The sequence below is a fragment of the Chiloscyllium plagiosum genome, chromosome 31 (assembly GCF_004010195.1).
Source record: "Chiloscyllium plagiosum isolate BGI_BamShark_2017 chromosome 31, ASM401019v2, whole genome shotgun sequence".
Taxonomy (NCBI): Eukaryota; Metazoa; Chordata; class Chondrichthyes; order Orectolobiformes; family Hemiscylliidae; genus Chiloscyllium; species Chiloscyllium plagiosum.
Window position 1 is genome coordinate 1443077 of NC_057740.1, and position 15211 is coordinate 1458287.

Here is a 15211-nt window from a genome sequence, read left to right on the forward strand (position 1 = left end):
CCTAGTCTTGAGTTGGCACTCCAACATGATCTTACATAGAGGAACACTAAATTTCTGTCCATCTATCCCAAAAATTACCACACTCTCGGCTAACAGACCAAAAAGAGTGCATATTCACTCATCTCTTACTTTCAGCGACTGGTTAGATCCTGTTTCTCTCAAAACTATAACTTCTTGTCCCTCTCCCCCTGTTCTTGCTGAGTAAACTTTACCCACAGTGACAAATCTTTATAGAGATCAGGCACTAACTCCATACCCAGCCCCTGACTAGGCTCTGCACTCTCTTGCAGCTCCTTTGCTCTTCTTGGGGTCTCCTTTATTACCTTCACTAATGCCACTGGCTTAGCTTCTTTTACCACATATTTTCCCACAGTGCCTTTGTTTAATGACCAGCACAGTATCTTTACATGTCCCACTTTACTACAGTGGAAAAACCTGAGGCCTTTTACCTCCTTTCTATACTCTTGGGCTTCTTTTTTATCCTGTCGTAAAATCTTACCAGTGTTCTCTACTCTTGGTTTTGTAGTGTAGGATCTCCCCTTCTCCCAACTTCTATCCCTCACAGGACAAAATTCTGGCTGGAAGCTTGTCTTATGCACCAACATATACTCATCTGCTAATTCTGCTGCCCTTCTTACTTCCTGAATGTTCTGTTCCACCACGTGAATTCTTACTATCTCTGGAAATGAGTTTTTAAACTCTTCCCGCAGAATAATCTTTTGTAGAGCCTCAAAGGTCTTATCCATTTTTAAAGCATGCATCCATCTATCAAAATGAGTGTGTTTAATTCTTTCAAACTCAACCTAAGTCTGACTTGGTTCCTTGTTTATGTTTTTGAACTGCTGTCTTTATGCCTCTGTACCAATTCACAAGCACTCAAAATAACCTTTTTAACCTCTGCATAATCTCTTGACCCCTCATCTGACATTGCAGCAAATATCACACTGGCTCTCCTACCAGTTTAGTCTGAACTAGCAATACCCATAATGCCTCAGACCACTCCATCTGCATAGTCAATTTTTCAAATGAAATAAAGAAAGTTTCAACATCTTTCTCTTCAAAACATGGCTGAGTTTTGATGTATTTGTATATGTTACTACCTCCTCTTTTAATCTCCATCCTGTTAACTTGACTTTGCTAAGTCGCAACTTCTCAAGTTCAAATTCTCTTTCTCTCTTTTTCCTCTGTCTCTCTCTCTCCCCCTCTCTCTTTGTTTATCTTCTAACTCCACTTTCCTCAATTGTAATTTAAGTTTTTTTTACCTCTACTGCACTTGTCTGTTTTTCTGACACATCTAAGCATTTGAGTGATCCCCTTACAATTTCAGCTTTACTTTTGCCCTTGGTTAAACCCAAATCTAATTCCTTTGCTAATTCTAAAAGTATGGACATTTTCTTTCCTTCTAAACTTTCTCGGCAAATTTAAGAATCATCTTTAAATCCCAGAATGTCTTTAGCAATTTTATGAGCCATTTCTCTCACATCACTGAAATTAAACAAATTCGTTCACCTACGTTTTATTGAAAGGTCTATGACACTAATCTGCTAGTGTCTAAATCTGCTGGGATTTTTATACCCCTAAATCTATTCAAACCAGTTCAAATCTCAACAAGAAAAATCCCAAATTGTTATGACATGGGGTACACCCCACCCCCCACACCGAGAATTTAAACTAGCAACACAGACAAGATTTCCCCCGTGCGGGTAATCTGTGAAAATTCAGGAGGCCAAGAATTATTGCAAAGGTCACTATTTAAAGTAAAAATGCATAACTTTATTTTTTAAAAGTCTAACAGAGAATAATTAAGTAACAATTATTTACAACTCCTTTCTCTAATCTATCTTGTACTTTCACTTCCAGAACTCTGGTCTGATAAAACCCCCGATTAAGATTTACCGAAAACACAAATTTCAAAACCAGCTAACTGTTGAATCTTCTCTTTGTATCTTCCTCTGTCTTCTTCTTCTTCTTCAGGTTTCCATTTCACAGATTGTTCACAGATAAAGGTACCTTTAAGAGAGCTATTCTCCAGGCAGTCTGCAGATGTTGGTGGCTTGGCAGTTCTCCCCCAACTGTTCAATTTTCCCCAGTCTTATACCTCAAAGCATTGGACCATTTCATTGGCTTTAATATTGTCAAAATACCAAATTCAAACTTGACTAGAGTTTGGTATCTTGGGGCATATTTTAAACTGATTGGCCGAATTTAAATTTGGTTTAGTCTCATAGCAATCGAGGTACTACTAGTTGCTGGACTAAATGTTACATTGTAAATTCTCCAGCACTATGTGCTTGCCAAATCCTTCAACTCGCTTAAAAGTACAGTACCCCTTACACCTTCATAACAATATGTATTAATATTATCTCCTCTTACCTTGTCTAATAACATGTATCACTTTATATTTCTCTAAGTTACATTTCATCAGCCCTTGTCTGTTCATTTTGATCATACATCCACATCCTATTGCTTAAAATTGATATTATCCTCACTGTTGGCCACTCCTCAAAGTTTGGTGTTATAGACAAGTTTGAAATTTTACCGCATATTCCAATATCCAAGTGAGGGACAATACCAGCAACTAAAGCCCTTTCTTTTGAATTAGATTTACATAGAGTCATAGAAATTTACAGCATGGAAAAAGACCCCTTGGTCTAATTGTCCATACTGAGTACATATCCTAACCTAATCTAGTCCCATTTGCCAGAATTTGGTCCTTATCCCTCTGAACCATTCCTATTCATATATTCATTCATATGCCATTTACATGCTGTATTTATACCAGCCATCACCACTTCCTCTGGCAGCTCATTCCATACACACACCACCCTCTGCGTGAAAAAGTTGCCCCTTAGGTTCTTTTTATCTCTTTCTCTTCTCACCCTAAACCTATGCCCACTAGTACATCACTGATGACTGTTCTTCAGAACTTTAGTTGCTGGTTCCATTACTTTTTATTCAACTTGTTCACAGGCTGTGAGCACCACAGGCAAGACCACATTTGTTACTCATCCTTATTCACCGTGGTGAAGGTAGTGGTGAGCTATCTTTGTGAATCACTGTAGCCCAAGTACAGTAACTAATTAATGGCGGTTAGAAAGAAAATTCTTCACTGAAGGATAGTAAATGAACAGTTCCAGCACAGAATGATTATGTGACTCGGCGACCAACCCGTAGGAAGCAGCTCACCAGCATCCCTAACAGCAATTATAGAGGGGCACAAATGGGCATGCATTCCATGGAAGTATCAGGAAAAACTTAAAAATTGCAGGAAAACGTAGGTTCAATCTACTCGGCCTGTACTCATAGGGTAATCTCCTTATTTCAGAAATCAGTGTAGTGACGCTACAGGAAGGAGATCAGACCCGTTCACAATATTCCATATGCAACCTCACCATGACCATGTACAGTTGCAGTAAGACTTCCTTTTCTCTTGTGCTCCAATCCCCTTGAAATAGAGTCCAACATGTTATTTGTTTGCTGTGTATTAACCTCCCGTAGTTGGTGTACAAGGAAAACCAGGACCCACTGAGTAATGTTTCCTAATCTTGCATCATTTGAAAACATAGTGTTTTCTATTTTTCTTATCAAAGTTGAACACTGTCACCTATTATAGTCCACCTTTTTGCAAATTTACTTAACCAGTCATTTAGTCAAAGTTTAGCTCCATTAATTTCTCCAGCACTATTTCTTTGTCAAGACTCATTTATCCACAAGAGCCTTTGTTCCTTTTTACTTTGGGGATGATTTTTGTCTTCAAACAAATACAGTTTTGCAGTAATGTCACCACTGTTTCCTATTAGAATCTCTCATCTCTATCATTAAAGAGTCAAGTGTTTACTTTTGCTGAACTATTCCTTTCTGATGTATCCATATAATTTCTTCCGAATGTCATTTGCTAGCTTATTCTTACTTTTACTCATTCCTAAGTTAAGAGTGTCACTGGCTGGGCCAGTATTCATTTCTCATCCTCTAGGTTCCTTTGAGAAGATGTGGTGAGGTGCCTTCTTTGATGCTGCAGCCCATTTACTGTTACTGAACAAATGGCAATATATTTCCATATTCTCTGTCAATTTCTTGGTTATCCCTTGAATTCCAGACTTATTACTCTCCACAGGAGAAATATGTATATTTTAAATCTAATATTATCTACTTACTAGCCACAGTTGAAACATTCTCTTCTATGGGGTCTTAAAGGGAAAGTATATTCAGTGAATTATTAATTGAGACTTTAAATGTTTACTAATATTTTATTACAGCTGTGCCTTTCAGTAGTGTCCAATCTACCCCAGCTTCCCTCTTCCTCAAATCTACATAACTTATTTTGTTCAGTTTTATTACTGTACTTTCAGTTTTGACTTGTATTATGTACAAATTCTTCTAATTATGATCACTCTTCTCCAGAAACTTCTTTACTCTGTGATTAATCAATCATTTTCTGCTGCACAATATCAGATCTAAAATAGTCTGTTCCCTAGTTAATTGCTCAACATACTGGTTTAGAAATCTTGAATACACTCCATTAAGTTGTCCTCACACAACTATGGAAAACCTGGTTTACCGAATCTAAGTAAAGAAAACGGCAATGGTATGAGTTGGCTACTGAGTCATAGAGCTGTACAGTAAGTAAACAGACTCTTTGGTCCAACTCGTCCTTGCTAACCAGTATTCTAAATTAATCTAGTCCCATTTGCTAGCATTTGGCCCATTCCCTCTCAAATCTTCCTATTCATGTACCCATGCAGATGCCTTTTAAACGTTGTTATTGTACCAGCCTCCACCACTTTCTCTGGCAGCTCATTCCATACATGCACCACCCTCTGTGTGAGAAAGTTGCCCCACAAGTCTCCTTTAAACCTTTCCCCTCTCAACTTAAGCTCATACCCTCTAGTTCTGAACTCCCTCGATTCTGGGGAAAATACCTTGTTTACTAACCCTATCCATGCCCCTCACGTGATAGATTGGGGACCGTTACTTTAAGAAATAATGCTGGAAAGCAACAGTAAACATTCTAAAAGCGCATAGGTGAACTGCAACAATTGCCGATTCCTAGAGCTCTGAGGAAGGGTCACTCAACCTGAAACGTTAACTCTGTTTCTCTTCCCAGATGCTGCCAGACCTGCTGAGCTTTTCCAGCTACTCTATTTTTGTTTCTGATTTACAGCATCTGCAGCTCTTTCAGATTTTAGTTATTGATTCCTGTCCAGAACAAAAGTAAATGGAAACGTTGCCAAACCAAGGGAAATTAGAAATAGTATTAGATCCAAGGAAGAGGGATACAAATTGGCCAGAAAAAAAAGACGTGAGGAATGGGAACAGTGTAGAATTCAGCAAAGGACAAAAGATTGACTAAGAAATGGAAAAGAGATTATAAGAATAAGCTTGCAGGGAACATACAAACCGACTGTAAAAGTTTCTGTAGGTTTAGGAAGAGAAAAAAAGATTGGTGCAGACATTTACAGGTATTTTGTAATGGAGAACAAAGAAATGGCTGATCAACCAAACACATAGGTGCAAGTGAGAACTGCAGATGCTGGAGATTAGAGTCGAGAGTGAGGTACTAGAATAGCACAATGGATCAGGCAGCATCTGAGGAACAGGAAAATCTACATTTTGGGTTCATCAGGAATCAGGCAGGGAGCCTCGGTGGTAGGAGAGATAAATAGGAGGGGGTGGGGCTGGGGCAAGGTAGCTGAGAGTGCAATAGGTGGATGGAGGTGGGGGTAAAGGTGATAGGTGGGAAGGGAGATGGACAGGTCATGAGGGCAGTGCTGAGCTGGAAGGTTGGAACTGGGATAAGGCGGAGGAGGGAAAATGAGGAAACTGGTGAAATCCACATTGATGCCCTGGGGTTAGAGGGTTCCGAGGCAGAAGATGAGGCGTCCTTCCTCCAGGCGTTGGGTGGTAAGGCAGTGGTGATGGAGGAAGCCCAGGATTTGCATGTCCTCGGTGTAGTGGAAGGGGGAATTGAAGTGTTCGGTCACAGGGCGATGGGGCTGGTTGGTGTGAGTGCCCCAGAAATGTTCTCTGAAGCGCTCTGCTAATAGGCGTCCTGTCTCTCGAATGTAAAGGAGTCACATCCGGAGCAACGGATGCAGTAAATGACATATGCAAGTGTAGGTGAAACTTTGATGGATATGGAAGGCTCCTTTGGGGCCTTGGACAGAGATGAGAGGGGAGGTGTGGTCACAGGTTTTGCATTCGCAACCAAATGCATACTTTGGTTTTGTGTTAGGGATGTAGGAACAGGAGTAGGCCATTCAGCCTGTTCTATCATTCAATGAGATCATTGCTGTCGGCTAACTCCTGTGAGGTGGAATGTAAGAACCAGGGGAAATTCTATCCTTGTTGCAGTTTTGGCAGGGGGGGGGGCACAGTTCAAGGACAGAGGTGCATGAATCCGGTTAGTGGCTCAAACGAAGGGATGGAGAGGGCTGGGTAGGGAGTCAGGTGATGGGAAAGGAGGTTATTTGAAATTGGAGAACTCAATGTTGAGTTCTCTGGGCTGTAGGCTGCTGGCACACTGCTACCCTCACCTCCATCGAGGACCCCTAACAGTCCTTCCAGGTGAGACAGACATTCATCTGCCTCTCCTCCAACCTAATTTACTGTATCTCGTGACTCTCTTCCCAGCCCCTGTCCCCCTCCCTTCCATTCCTCCCATTGACCCTTTCTTCTCACCAATCAGAATCATTCCTCCCATTGACCAACCAGGTTGTACCCTCTACCTGCGTTCTCCTATCCTCCCCCACCCAAAGTCAACACCCTTTATGTGCTGTTCTCTACATCGGGGAGAACGTAAACTAAAGGAACATATCACCGAGCTTCTCAGCCAGGCCCACAGGGGCAGACCCAACCTTCCATTCAATGCCCATTTTAATTCCCCCTCCCATTCCCTTTCCAACATGACCATCCTTGGCCTCCTCCTTCGCCACAATGAATCAAACTGCAAATTGGAGGAACACCTCATCTTTTGCTTTGGCAGCCTACAGCCTAGAGGACTCAATGCTGAGTTTTCCAATTTCAAATAACCAGGTTGTACCCTCATCCCCTTTCCCCCCACCTCTTCCATTTCTCTCATCAACATTCCTTCGAGCCATCAACTGGATTCATTTCTCCCATCCACCAACCAGGTCATACCCTCTACCTATGTTCACCTTTCCCCAACTCCTTTGTCAGCAGCTTTCCTTACACCCACTCCCTGTCCTGAAGAAGGGTTACATTGACTTCTGCACATTCTGATGCTGCCTGGCTTGGTGTGTTCTTCCAGCCTCCTGCTGGTCTATCTTGGATTCCAGCATCTGCAGATTTTTGTCAGAGACCAGGTAAGGATGGCAATTTCCCTTTCTAAAAGGACATTGGTGAACCAGATGGGATTTTCCAACAATTGACAATGGTTTCATGATCATCATTATATTCTCAATCCCAGAGTTTTAAAAATTGAATTCAAATTCCACTATTTGCTGTGATGGGATTTGAACCAGGGTCCCCAAAACATTAACTGAATCTCTGGATGATCAGTCCAGTGATAATACCTCAAGGCCATTACCTCCTCTGAGGAAAATACCATTGCTATTCACCCTAACTATACTCATGATTTTATAGACCTCAGGTCACCCCTCAATCTCCCACACTCTAGTGAGATACGTCCCAGCCTCTCCTCATAATCCCAAACCTCCAGTCCCAGCAACATCTAGTCACTCTGACATTGGTGGGTCCTGTGCAGGTATGGTTTGACGGCCAGCTCAGGGCTTGGGACTTGCAGCGGAGTGAAGATGGATTCTCTTTCAGCTTTGTCTTTTTATTCTTGAAGTATTCAAATTGTGCCGGTTTGTGGCAACAGTTGAAGCTTTTCACTGTATTTTACCATATTGTTCATTGTAGAGTGCAAGTGACAATAAATCATAACAAATCTTTTCTGCACCCTTTCCAATTTAATAATATCCTTCCTATAGAAGGGCAACCAGAATTGTAGACAATACTCTAAAAGTGGCCTCACCAATATCCTGTATAATCTCAACATGGCACACCAATTCAATGGCCTGAGCTATGATGACAAATGCCTTCTTAATCTGTAATGCAACTTTCAAAAGAAGTATGTACCTCAACCCCTAGGTCTCTATTCGACAACACTGCTCACGTAAGAGCTGGCCTTGTTAAACCAAAATGCAAAACTTCACATTTATCCAAATTTAACTCCATCTGTCACTCCTCAGCCCATTGGCCCAACTGATCAAGATCCTTTTGTAGTCTTAGATAACCTTTCCTATTCACAGAGAGACAGAGACAGGTTAAATTAGTGGACAAAAACTTGGCAAGTGGAATATAATGTGAAAAAATGTGAAGTTATGCACTTTGGCAGGAAGAATAAAAGCTGAATAGTATTAATGGAGAAAGATTGCAGAAACCTGCAGCATGGAGGGATTGGGGGCCCTCGTGCATAAATCACAAAAAGCAATCATATAAATTCAGCAAGTTACAGGAACGGCACAATGGATTACTGGCCTTTATTTCAAAGGAAATAGAGTATAAAGTAAGGAGAGAAAATGAGGTCTGCAGATGCTGGAGATCAGAGATGGAAATGTGTTGCTGGAGAAGCGCAGCAGGTCAGGCAGCATCTAGGGAACAGGAGAATCGACGTTTCGGGCATTAGCCCTATAAAGTAAGGAGGTCTTGCTAAAACTATACAAGGCACTAGATAGACCACATTTAAAATATTGTGAACAGTTTTGTTTCTTTATTCATTCACAGGATGAGGGTGTCACTGGCTAGTCAGCATTTATTACTCATCCCTATTTGCCCAGAGGGCAATCTGGAGTCACACGTAGGCCAGATCAGGTAAGGATGGCAGTTTCTTTCCCTAAAGGACATCAATGAACCAGATGGATTTTTCTGACAATCAACAATGGATTCAATGGTCATCATTAGATTCTTAATTCCAGATATTTAATGAATTCAAACTCCACCATCTGCATGGTGAGATTCAAACCCAGGTACCCAGAACCTTACCTGGTTTAATAGTCCAGTGATAATACCACTAAGCCATCCCTTCCCTTTTGGTGCCCTTGTCCAAGGAAAGATTACCTTGCATTAACAGCAGTGCAGAGAGGGTTCACTGGATTGATCCTGGGTATGGAGGGATTTTCTTAGGAGGATGGAGACTGGACTGGTGTTCAATGCAGTTTTGAAGGAAAGATTACATTATAACATTGCAGATTCCTAGGAGGCTGGACAGGATAAGTGTGGAGTTTGTCTATCTTGTGGGACACAGCATAATTTCAGAGCAAGGGGTCACCAATTTAAGACTGAGATGAGAAGGAATTTCTTCTCAGTGTAGTTAATCTGTGAAATTCTTTACTGCAAAGGACTATTGCAGCTGATCATTAAGTGTATTCAAGGCTGAGATGGATAGATTTTCAATCAGTAAGAGCATCAAGAGTTATAGGAGAAGTCAGAAAAGTGGAATTGAAGATAATCAGATCAACCATCAAATGGCAGTGCAGACTCAATGGACCAAATGTCTCACCTTCTGGTCTTTGGTGAATTCTAAACTGCTCCCAACTCTACTTGCTGGCTACTTTTTCCTCACAACTTTACATGACTCCTCTTTGGATCTAATATTAATCATTAAATTGATTTTTTTAGTCATGGTTGGGCCTCTATTCCTGCTGTATTTTTGAACCAGAAAATAATGTGCACATTTGTTTCCAAAATATTAGCTATTGCTTATCCCATGTCCTGCCTTTTGATGATGGCCAGCTCACACCTCCCATACCTTTATAGCTTTCTTTACAGAGCCTTAATTTCAGACTGGACTATTTCATTTTCAACCTCAATGTCTAATTCTAACATTTTCTCTTTGAAGGATCCCACATATTAATAGTGAACTCCTTTTCCTTGCAAACTACAAACCTAGGATAGACTATTCAAGAAGATTCCTCAATATGCTGGTCTGAAGTAAAATCTTGCACACATTCCTGGAATTCATCCATGACAGTATTATTACTAATGGGGTTTGCCTACTCTATACAGTTTAAATTCACTTGATTACTGCAGCATTCTTTTTACCTGCCTCTCTAAATTTCCTGTACTTGAACACTACTGATTGAAGGTTAGAGAACACACCCATTCATTCCTTTCCACCTGGTATCTCAAGTTCCACCATAACTGGTTCGACATTCAGTTCTTAATAACTTCTCACGATTATACAGCTTTCATCCTTTACAAGCACCACCACCCTGTCTCTTCCTGTAGAATGAATGCCTTGGAAGTTCAGTTTCCAATTTTGGTCACCCATCAGCCACTTCTCTGTAATCGCAATCATATATCATTCCTATTTGTAGCTATTCTGTTGTTGATTCATCTACTATTTGCAAATGCGTGATGCATTTGATATGGTAACTTTAGATTATTCTTCAAACATTTCTGCACTTGTGCACTTTTTGGCCCAATTTGCTGCTAGCCCTCATTTCCTCTGCCTACACTTTTACTGCTTTTCTATCTTTCTAGATACCTGCTCTTGTCTCCTCGCTCAGGTTCCCATACCCTGCCACGAGTTTAAGCTCTCTAACATTCTAGCAATGGTCCCAAAAATATCCTGCTAGGATGCAAACTCTCCAGCTGGTAGAAGAGCCATCTCCTCCAGATTTGATTCCAGTGCCTTAGGAATCTAAATCGCTTCCCCCTCATCTCTCCAGCCATGGATTCTCCTATTCATGATTTCACTAGCATGTGGCATTAGTAGTGATCCCGGAGAGTACTACCTATCAGGGAAAAAATGGAAAAGCAGGACCTAATTCCCCATATTCTGCTTGCAGGACCTGATCCCTCTTTATCCATGCTGATAGTACCATAGACCAAAATCTGTGACTATTTTCCCTCCCCTTCAGAATGCCCTCCAGCCATTCAGTCACATAGTCCAAAACAAAAAAAGGAGAGAATTCTGGTTTCTGGAAATACCCAATAACCAGGCAGCATGAAGAGAGAAAACATTCGTACCTCAATCATTTGTCTTTCATCAGAACTAATGAAAGTGAATCAAGTTCACTTCATGTAGGACCCTCAAAGCCAGAAGGTGTTTTGACATAGCTTGGTCAGAAATCCATATACACAGATTTGCTATGTAAATGTACATTTAGCTTCAGCACATTGTGTGAAAGTCAAAATATAGACTATATGTTGAGTAGCGAGTAAGAAACAAAACTATAGTAAAGCTTTGTAAAAAGCCTTTATTGTAGTTAACACAAACATTGTGAATCCCAGGAACATTCAGCAAATCAGCTCTAATGTCAAAGGTACCTGATGCAAGACTGGGGCTTACAATTCTGATTTAAAAGTAATAAGGGCAAATTCAGTCACAGGCTGTAGTTAAAGAGGTCAATTGCAAAGATCACTGACGTAAAAATGTGAATTGTGGTTGTGTACTGGTCCAATGAATTAAGTCTAAATTCAGAATCAAAACAGTATAAATGAAATAACACATCAGGAGAGGGCTACTAGCAATAGACTTGCACAAAATGCACCCTGTTCAAGTCATGGGCTGTGCTGCTCTCCAACAGATTAGCTTTTTTTTGAAACAAATTAACTCTGGAAAGTTGGGAAGAGAATGAGACATGGCAGTAGACAGAGCAATGTGCCCTTATGCCTCAACAACAGCGGACCGGTACAAGGCCTGTATCAAACTACTGGACAAGTGGGTGGGGGAACAGCAGGGATGCAGGCCCAGAAAGAAGAGACGGGTAAACAGCACCAGTACTAAATATAAACTACACTTCCAATTACCTTTCAGAGACAAGCTTTTGATTTTGAACTGATGTATGGAGGAACTTGGAAAGGGTTTTCAACTGAACAGAATTGAGCTTTGCTTTAGTGTCCCTAGCTCCATTTCCATGGGCAATGGCATTTTTGGAAAGGTGGGGCAGGGAAGGTCATAACAAGTAGCCATTACTTACTGCTCCAAGGCTCTCAGCTTTGGGAATGGAACTGAACTACAAACAGTATTTTAACATTCAACATCAGTCCCCACTTACTCCAAAGCATGAGCAGGCAAAATAAAACTAGCAGAAAAATAACCAAAAGGAAAATCAACTTAGTGTTGACCCTTTCCAATTCCTTCTACATTAATGCCTAAGCAGCAAAACTGCAGAAGAGGGTTTTTAATGTTCCATTAATCCAAGGACTAAGGACTGAGTTCAATTAAGAGTTCCTAATAATAACTGCTTGCCCCACTCTTAATGCTATTCCAACACTCTAGGTTGGACATACTCTTTGGTCATAAAAGTTAATAATTCTGCTGACTAGCCCCCAAACAAACCAACTCTCCAGACTTAATTATGCAATAACTCAATTTGAAAGGATGCAACTAAATGGAACTTCAAACTGATTCATTTCAGGCCAGGGTGGTTTCAGGCTCTAGATAGGCAGTAACGTAACTTATTTAACCTAATGTTGAGGTGATCAATCAAGCTCAGCTCAAGTGTGGACAGATTCTAAATAATATAGAGAACTATCTGCTTGGCATTAAAAGGATTTAGATGAAAATAGTAAGTTTGGATGCTAAATATAAATTAACCTATCAGAATAGACTGGAAGGCTTTTGGGATCTTAATAGTTAGCTTATATCCTTGAAAAGTAAAGTGCATCCTGTATACATTCTGAACAGTTACACATTGTTGGAAAGTTGTAAATCGAAATATTTTGATTAATTATTTCAAGTTCCTTTGAAGGGCTAACCATAAAATAGCAGGCAGCTTTAATAAAAATGCTCACATAATATCCACTTTGCAAAAATTAAAAGTTTTTGCTATTTTAAATTTGTCAATGATGGGAAACTATTGTCAAAAGCTTGCATTTGAAAGTATTTCTCAACAACCCATAAGCAGTAATTTCTTTCCTCCTTTTTAACAACAGACAGTATCACTTCTCGTCAGACTATTCAGAGAACAATTCAAGATGTCAAGATTAAACTTGAGCAATTCACTTTTTTTTTAAAAAAGAAGTGCTTGATGGATTATATACAAAATAAAATTAACTTCAGTGATCAAAAGAAATCTGGGTTTCAATTATGATTCCCAAGGCATCAGTCAGGTAACTTCAGTGAAACAACAAGGTTTCAGCTATCTGCCTACAAAGAGAGACACAACAGTATTATTTTACCTCATAAGTACACCTCAGCCAATATCATTTGAACATAATTGAATCAGCTCAACTGTGCCTCAAAATTCTGCAGAAAGTAATGGCGTGAAAGATTCCAATCATGAATGCTCACATGCAGCTGAGTTCAGAGGGAAAATTGCAAGCAATTGGGTTCCAGGTAGAGGAGTAATCACAGGAGTAACTGCTCAAAACAGCCTATTAGAAGAGCCATGGTTCAACACAAAGAAACAAAAAACATAAATTTAATTATTTTTGAAGCACTCCAGTTTTTGAGTTGCAAACTGGGAACTATTACAGGAAAGAACCAGATTTCCAGTTCTACAGTGCCTCAATAATCAAAAGCATTTCCTGATGATAATGTCTTTAGGCTCTGCTGAATAAGTGTTAGAAAAATTACTTCAATCCTTTAAAGTGTAACTGATTGCCTCTCACCTGAGTCAAGAAAAGCAAAGCAAAAAAAAAAAATCACAGCAAACATCACTGGGACTTGAGGAAAATATAAATCATCCCCTTGACCAAATTATGACCAACCTCCTTCCTTATCCATTCAGAAATGAAACCTTATTCTAATTTACAAGGGTGCTTCAGCACATCATTAAAAACTATTAAGTCAATTTGTGCGCCTCAAAAATGTTACTTAACTCTGCAAACAGGACAGGTATATAATCATTTTCAAGACCCCATCTTGGAGACAGTTATGCACTTTCTTCCTCCCCATCCAATACTCACCAAATTGAACTAAACATGAATTTGCTGCATTCAATAGTGTGTGGGATACATCAGTGTTATGTAGGCGGTTCTGACTGCCTTTCCATGTCTATTGCCATGGGATCATTTTGATGTGTTGCCCTTGGTCAAAAGCTTGTAAATGATCTATTTGACACTCTAAAATGGGGCCAGTTAGTGCTATTAAGAATATTGATTCCACAAGTAGTTTAACATTTAAGAAACAGCTACGTGCAATATTTGAGAGTGAGCTCTAACAAAATTAAACTGCTGCTACTTACTCAGACAAGCTAAAGATTCCTGCAGTGATTGCAAGCTGCTGTTTAATACCGTGCTTCTTTTTTTAATAAAAATACAGACTGCAACACACACTTTCTAAACAGCAATGCAAGACAGGTTGCTTTTTAAATACAGCAGTTTCCAAATGTGGGAAATTTTGCACTTTATTTTTAAAAAACATTTTGCTGCCTTATGATGGGTATGGTTGCATTTCCAATAGTTGGCAGATACATAAACCACGCAATATCCTATCAGGCATCACAATAGTTGTCACCAATATTCCAGAATGGCAATGTCTACTGCTTAATGATTGTACATTTCTGTCCACCAGCCCATCTGCCCAACTACCCTCCCCGCCCCCACACCTGACACAAACATAAGAAAAAAAAAGAGAATCTACTGAAAAGTCTGATTGTAGGCAAGTTTGAAACATTATGCTGCAGAAGCACTTGACCTTCAGTCTCTTCCACACAAATCTAGGCCCATATTCACAAAAGGCACAAATGCAAAAGTGTTTTATCTAAAATTCAGGGGTTAGGGAATTTTTGGCGCATACACTGCATAAACTTTTGTGAATACAGGCCCCTACCAGCCCCTGACACCCACCAAACCCACCCTCCCCAACCCACCAACACTGACTAGTCGTAATGAGCCGTTATATATCACTTAGTATAGACTGACCAAAGGGATACTGTGTCTGATTTGTTTAAATATGTGCTTTCCAATGCTGCACTTCACAATGCTGATACCGCCAGGTCATCCACACTAGGCCTGGCCTCACCATTAACCACCCACTGCAGATAGAGGGAGTGAGTTGGGTTTTGAATAGAAGGATGGGTGGGAGAATGGAGGTGAGATGGGGGAAGGGGAAGCGGAGGAAGGATAGAGAAAACAAAATCATTCATCATCAAAATTCTGCTGGAGAAGGAAGTTTGCGGCGAGATTTTCATTCTTCTCACAAGCGAAGTAGGCTTGAATGACAAGTCCCTCAGGGAAACCCAGTGCCTTTAACTGAAACAAGAAAAAATATTATCAGTAGCGAGTTATTGATTTC

General features: G+C 40.2%; 1 protein-coding gene across 3 annotated transcripts in view; it reads right to left on the bottom strand.

Annotated features, from left to right (window-relative positions):
- Positions 1 to 11205: 11205 nt before the first annotated feature.
- LOC122565130 (UV excision repair protein RAD23 homolog B-like) overlaps positions 11206 to 15211 on the bottom strand; it is an 80096-nt gene continuing 76090 nt past the window's right edge. For all 3 annotated transcript variants that reach the window (XM_043720781.1, XM_043720782.1, XM_043720780.1), the window contains one exon: positions 11206 to 15168. In XM_043720781.1, the coding sequence (XP_043576716.1) occupies positions 15055 to 15168 (114 nt within the window). In that variant the 3' untranslated portion in view covers positions 11206 to 15054. The remainder of the gene's footprint in view (positions 15169 to 15211) is intronic.